Consider the following 7,614-nt stretch of genomic DNA (forward strand, 5'->3'; position numbering starts at 1 on the left):
ATCTGGCTAAAAACCAAATATATAGATGAAGAGTAATCATTTCATTATGGCCATCTGCAGATGTTTTTTTTTGTCTTTTGGAAGAATTCAACAACTACTTCTGAAGACATTTCTATAAAAAATATGGTGTACTATGTTCATGCATCTACACAGGATATGAACATGTGAATTAATTTGTAATGTTTGTTTTAGAACACTCCAACACTTTATGACATTAAACAGCAAAAGGGAGATAAACAAATGCAAACTGCAACCAACTCGTACCAGATAAACTGGTTAATAGCAATATTTCTAAAAATAATCAATATTTGGCAGGAGTGAAGGTATAGACAACCAAAGTGGACTTTCAAATGCAAAAATACCACTCATTTTTTATGGTAACCTCCTCAAAATGACATTTTCATTTTTTACTGTTTTTATACACTTGCACACTTTTGTACCCTAACGATGTTTGTGATTTTGTCACTGAAATAAGAATTGACAATGAACACCACATTCTTTGGTCCCAACATACTAATTCAATCCATTTTTCTATATGCATAATTATTGAGCTATGTATGTAAAACTATTGTTTTTCACATTTTTTAATCTGAACTTTTCTGATTTAGAATGTCAGTAAGGTTGTAAACCTAGTTCCAGTTCTCGGCGTTGCTGCCACCCCAGTCAGCGGTGGTTGATGGTGGGGCTGGGGTTGCAGACCAATCATCAGCACTGGCAGACCAGTCCTCTGTTGGGGCTGGGGCTGCTCCTATGTCAAATGGAGCTGCACCACCTGAAGCTGGAGCTGGAACAACTGGCATAGCTTCATTTGCCCAGTCAGATGATTCCAATGGTGGGGCAATCTCAGCCTGGGTGTTCCATTGGTCTGGGATGGCAGCCTCATCCTTCTGTGGGGCCTTCTCCACAGCAGCTTCAGCTTCCTTTTCAGCCTATTAGAAGGATAATTTTGTTAGCAATATGTATAAGCATGCAAATAAATGGCTTAACATTTTTCATTTCATGGGAATAGACTCAACAATAAATGATGTTCATCTTTACTACTAATGTGTTCAATTTTTCTATGTGGCACAAGATACCAACAACAAATAAAAGGATGAATCTTCACACATCGCAATGGTGAGAACACGATGTATATTGAAACTTACACTTTTACAGGTATTTCGTTTTCATAAAATGATAACCAATGAATAACAAATTCCAGATCATATCCGAAAGTTCATGGCAAATGTAATTTAAAGTTACAATCACAGATATAAGTTACTACTAGTATGCACATTTGTAGGTACATAGACAACAGGAAAGATACTGCCTATTTACTACCCTCTAAGGACTGTGACCTAGAAGTGTCTGTATCATATATCAGAAGATCAACATTAATAATTTGCATCAATTTTAGGTTTATATTCACTGGATACCTTAAAAATTTGTATAGCTTCATATTAGAAAATGCACTACAGCCACTTAAAATTAATACTTACAGGGAGAAAATTCTGTGGATGACCCTTGTATGAACAATTCTATAACATCCTTTGAATTAATTGCCGATTATAATTGGGCATATCAAGATAGAATGTGATAGTCAGACCAGTAATTGGAATAAGAATTTCGCAAATGGACCATATTTATTATCTATGTAAAAATAATTGATTTTAATGGGACATTTCCACCTGGAATGTCATGAATGTCACACCACCCCCTCCAATCCCAATCACTGAAAGTGTATGGCCTCTTAAGACCCTTCTTACTGATGTTATTTCAATGGATTTACCTCTTCAGGATCTCTGTAGAAGTACAGATCAACCATGACTTCCCATGGATGGTCCCTGCTGATGGTTCCCCTAAGACGAAGAACTTCACGGGCCAAAAGCCACCACATCAGACCAATTGAGTGGGTACCCTGAAATAAATCAGTGAACTAATTTACAAATCTGAGTCATACACCTCAACATAAACACTACCAAGCATCAGTTTCAGCCAATGAAGTGAGAAACTAGTGTTTACATCATTTTAAGTTCATTAAAATGCATGAGGAATTACAAACTCTATTTCAAATTCAAAATATTAAATGTGTCGGTTATAGACAGTGTTACTCTATGTGAAAAATGCAAGGTGTACTCTCATTTGATGATTGGAAGTGAAAACACCAGAAGAAAAATGCAGATTTTCTTAATTACTGAACAAAAATCAACATTAGTACTTGGGTCTTACTCTACCTTGTTGTTACATGGGACTGCAATGTCAACATAACGGAGTGGAGAATCAGTGTTGCACAGGGCAATAACAGGGATGTTGACATAGGATGCTTCAGTTACTGGTTGGTGATCAGTTCTTGGGTCAGTGACAACCAATAGACGGGGTTCCCTGAAGGCAGCCTTAAAAAGAAAATAAATCTCTACGTCTATAAATACTAATAGCACAGTTGGAAACTTGAACAATCAAAGTGGTGAAAACTTAACCATAAGTCATTAGCAGGATGGTTACTTCAATAAAACACCAACCTGACATCATGCCAAGATTATCTAATACAGTAAAATATGTCTCAACCATACCCTGAACAATCCAAAAACCTGTCTAAACCAGACACTTTAACTCAATTTAAATGGCGACTAACTTCATTGTTTAAGTATACCATATATAAAGTCAAATTTTTTGGACTAAATTTTTAACTGCTGAGAAGGGTTCCGACTTATAGAGACAAGATCTCAACTATGAACTAAAATTTTCAGCTTGAAAATGTCAAAAGCTTGACACCAACATCGAACAGCCAGACTGGCACTGTTTACCCCAATATTATTAAATTGTAAAGGTCAGTTTTAGAAAAACTGTCGTCATCTTCTATCTTTTACAGCTAAAATATGATGCAGTAAAAGAATATTTACTATTTAGTCTTTATTTTGCCACAACACTGATTTTATTCGTATTTCCCACTCATCCATTTTGTGTATTGATTTTTGCCTGTGTACACTCATATAGCCAAAACCCAAAGGTGTAATAGAAACATGACCCAATCGGTTGTACCAAAATTAGAATGAATGAGAAAATGCCGGTATCAAAACAATCTACATGGCTTGTCAATAATTTAGTTAGTTGCTGCTATAAAAACCACTCTAGCTTTGAATTAATTATTTCAGTATTTACAGAAGTTACCAAAAACAGGCATACTCATTGTAATTAAGGAATGTTGGTGATGCAGCTGTCAGAAATAACAAATTATAAGCGGGTCAAGACTAGGTTCCAGAAATTTTGGGCTGAAGAGGGGGGTCCAACATAGGCGGATCGACTTATACTCCAGTATATACGGTATGTGTCACTTGTTAATATGTACATAGATAATCAGTACAGGGGAGACAATCCAGAACAATACTTACCTGGATCTGATTGGTGAATGTTCCTGGAGTGAATCTACCAGCAATAGGTGTTGCACCAGTGGCAGAAGCAAACTTGAGGACAGCTCTCTGTCCGTATGGTCTGGCAGAGATAACACAGACATCTGCTGGGTTCTCAATAGCAGCAATGGCTCTGGCAGCCAAAAGGAGCTTCTCCCATGTCCTCCTCAAGTTGATGATGTAAACACCTACAGATAAAGATAAAAGATACAATTAGGGATTGTTAGTACTACTATTTCATTCAATTCAAGTATATTTTTTCAACAGAACTCTCCCACTGTTATTATTTTTACATCTGGGATACGTGATAACATTCTTCAGTATTTCTTAAATTTGATATCAAGGATGTCTTTTAAGATTATTTTTTTTTGTATTTACCTGCTAAAAAAATTTTGAAGTGCAATATATGGACTGTTTTCTCTAGCATATTGCAAATTCTCAAAATCACCATTTTTTTCCTCCTCACATAAAAGGAGAGCAGTTCATTAAAAATCACTAATACATAAAAAATTGTTGATTTAAAAAACTTATCTTACCATCAGGTTTACGCTTGAACACATACTGTTCCATCTGACAGTCCACATTGTTAGCACCCAAATGTGTGGAACATGCCAAAAACTTGGTAACATCCTCTTCTTTCAAACTGAGTACGTCTAAACCTCCGGACATCGTGGCGTTGATTTATGAGTTACGGCAACCAACGCTAAAATAAAATTATACATTTAAAGTATTTGTCCTTAATACATGTACATGTAGTAGTCTTGAACTTTACAAGCTTGCAACAGTTTTTCCTGCATAAAAAATCCTTAAGAGATTCTTCAATTATATTAGTTTGAATTTCCTCTGAACCTGCAACCCTCCTCCTTTTTACTTGGATATTGATGTTGGGTTGGGGTCAGAACAATGTGCCATACAAAAAGTTGGGAGATTTCAGCAGTACCGTGGAGTACCGCCCTTCAACCACTTATAACAACTTTCAAAGTTAAAATCTTGCACATCACACCTACATAGTTTGATTCCGAATCATTTTCCTGTGTGCTGATACTGTATTTGTTACAAAAATCAGACTTTTAGTGAAGTCTTGATAATTTTTCACGAGAGACCCTGATTTGCTGATATTTAAAATCGTAATACATGTGATGTGACAAGCAGAGCTTGTTACTTTGCGTTTGGAATTGAGCAGACATGATTTAGAAAACCGGAATCTAACAGAAAATTTCACTATTCCATCATAAAATTACGTTTGCTACCTTTCTATTCCAAAAGTAACAAGCTCCAGTTAGTGTCTTCTCGCGCCACTTCACATGTATTACGATTCAAAATGTCAACAAAGCAGGGTCTACCATGACAAATGATCAAAAGTTCCATAAAAGTGTCATTTTTGTAGCTAATATGATATCAGCATACAGGAAAATGATTATGGAATGTAACTAAGTAGGTATGACAACTATGATTTCAATTGAAAGTCATTAGAAGCAGTTTAAGGGTAGTTCTCCACAGTATCACTGACTCAAACTTTTTATATTGTGTCATTCTTAAGGCTAAAAACCACTAATTCCACTTCCCATACGCTTCTATGCTAATTTCACAATATTCAATGGCTTCTCTGGACTTTACCTTAACTTTAACCTGCAGAGGACTATATATCAGCACGATTCTACATATGTCAGCTCACAATCCTCAGAATGGCATGTGGGGTTAGCAGACTTGCAGTGCAGTACTGGTCACCAGAAGTGAAGTGTCTATAAATAGCATGGGAAATCCCAGTGTTTTCACAAGATAGGGGTATATTTAGAAATCATTATGGAGATTAGGCTTCACATCACAAGAATCAAAATGAACCTATAAAATGTACAGAAATGTTTTTCCTTTCAGAAACTGTTTAAATTTTTTACATGAGATGAGAACTTTTTTCACAGCACTATGAGGAACAGGGGTAATTTCTGCGTACGTTCCAAATGCTCATTGGTTGAATTGGTGGTCTGTAACCTAGAGTCACTTTCTGTCTTAGAAAAAATTGATAACTATACAAGTATCTTCCTATACACATACTGAATGCATTTGCAAAGTTTCAATGAAATGTGACAAGCACTTTTTTAAATATTTGATTTTTAAATATAGGGTAACCAAGTTGCGCGAGCAAAAAAGTGACAATATTCTACCATACTTAAATGCATTAAATATTTGCAAAGAACTTTTTCTGACTTTTCAAATAAAAAAAATCAATCACAACTTGTTTTTTAACAATATTAATAAAGAGATAGCCTTTAAAAGTAGTCATTTTCTGAAAAATTGGTCTATTTTTAAAAATTTATGTCTGACATGCCTCCCCCTTTTTCTTGATCATATGTCAAAAATCCTAAATCTTTAAATTTTCGCAAAAGGTGATATCTTTGGCTTTAAATTTGTAAATACAGTGTTTTCACAATAAAACATGACAAGTAAAGGGCACCTAAAGCAAAAAAAGTACTCAAAAATGGATTTTCCATGTTGCCATAGGGAAATGCTTATATGTCCTTAACCGCAGTAATGAAAGTGAGTTTTTCCTCATTTCTAATCAAATTTTTGCTCAAATTTACACAAAACTTGATTTCAAGTGCTGATTACCACCATATTAAGGTAAATATAGCCCTCAAAGTTAAATATTTGATATTTTTACTAAATTTTTCACAAGATAGGACATAAAATTCAGCCAAAATGACCAATTTCCCATAATTTGGACCTATAATTTAAAAAAATGCATATTTTGAAGGATTTTTGTAATGTATTCCTCTCATAGCAAAGTTCACAAGATCTTCAAGTAGTTTAAAGCTATTCCAAGAAACTTTTCATTTTGCCATGGCCTAAGCTTAAGGCTAAAAACCACTAATTCCACTTCCCATAGGCTTCTATGCTAATTTCACAATATTCAATGGCTTCTCTGGACTTTACCTTAACTTTAACCTGCAGAGGACTATATATCAGCATGATTCTACATATGTCAGCTCACAATCCTCAGAATGGCATGTGGGGTTAGCAGACTTGCAGTGCAGTACTGGTCACCGGAAGTGAAGTGTCTATAAATAGCATGGGAAATCCCAGTGTTTTCACAAGATAGGGGTGTATTTAGAAATCATTATGGAGATTAGGCTTCACATCACAAGAATCAAAATGAACCTATAAAATGTACAGAAATGTTTTTCCTTCCAGAAACTGTTTAAATTTTTTACACGAGATGAGAACTTTTTCCACAGCACTATAAGGAACAGGGGTAATTTCTGCGTAGGACTATTTTTGCGTACTTTCCAAATGCTCAATGGTTGAATTGGTGGTCTGTAACCTTCTGACCCCAACCCAACATATCAATATCCAAATAAAAAAAGAGGATCGTTGCAGGGTCAAAGGAAATTCTATTATATGTCCAAATAAACATTTATTCTATTTTAGAAGATATTTACCACTGAAAAAAAAAAAAGGATTTTACCATCCCGGCAGATGGAATAGACCCTTTTGTGATAACGTTGGGGTAGTCAATGAGCATGCGTAGAGCATGCTCAATAATATACACTTCTGCAAGAAAAATTCTTTTGTTCTACCCAAGCTCTACCTCGCAGAAGTGTATATTGAGCATGCTCACCAACTTACCACTAAAGGGTCTATTGGTAGTTCTGAATAGCTTCTGGTCAATTTAAATTAAATCAATTGACCGAGCAAAATCAAGTGTGACTTCACACTGAAAATGTGAATGACGTGTCATGCCGTAAAAATGTATCAACCTTTTCAATGTAACTGATTTTAACAAGTACTATACAATATTTTACACCCATCAGGTAAGTAGATCCATAAAAAATGTCGAAAATGGGGTCAGGGTTTTAATATTCCATGATTTATTCCGAACTTCTTAATTTTCCAATCATAATCATTGGTTTTTCCAGTTCCTTATGTCATGAAAATCTGTTTCTTGGGAACCTAAAGTAAATTTATGTTTAAGTATGGAACAAGCTGTTCTGCACACGAGTCGACTCTCCTGCCAATCTAAATCAAATCATCAACTGATATTGAGCTCTGGTTGATGGCTAAAGGTCATATTTAATTATTAGTAAATAACATTGTCGTATCAAGGGCCGTATAATCGGTATGTGGTATGATTTATTCAATTTTTTCAACAAGACCCTTACTATGCGTCTGACGCCAAATAGAGTAAGACGAAAAAAGGAAGTACAACGTGCTTTTAGATGGGGTTCACATG

At 35.2% G+C, this 7,614-nt stretch overlaps 1 protein-coding gene across 1 annotated transcript; it reads right to left on the reverse strand.

Moving 5' to 3' along the window:
• Positions 1 to 568: 568 nt before the first annotated feature.
• LOC148619887 (small ribosomal subunit protein uS2-like) lies at positions 569 to 7,613 on the reverse strand. The gene is made up of 6 exons (XM_088580269.1): positions 7,544 to 7,613; positions 3,923 to 4,089; positions 3,369 to 3,574; positions 2,214 to 2,372; positions 1,769 to 1,897; positions 569 to 929 (listed from the first exon to the last, which is right to left on the reverse strand). Exons 2-6 carry the CDS (start codon positions 4,053 to 4,055, stop codon positions 630 to 632), a joined length of 927 nt encoding a protein of 308 aa, XP_088436395.1. The 5' UTR covers positions 4,056 to 4,089; positions 7,544 to 7,613; the 3' UTR covers positions 569 to 629.
• Position 7,614: the final 1 nt, after the last annotated feature.

This window comes from Perna viridis, chromosome 4 (assembly GCF_037379345.1).
Source record: "Perna viridis isolate PV_CMFRI_1.1 ecotype Kerala chromosome 4, ASM3737934v1, whole genome shotgun sequence".
Lineage (NCBI taxonomy): Eukaryota > Metazoa > Mollusca > Bivalvia > Mytilida > Mytilidae > Perna > Perna viridis.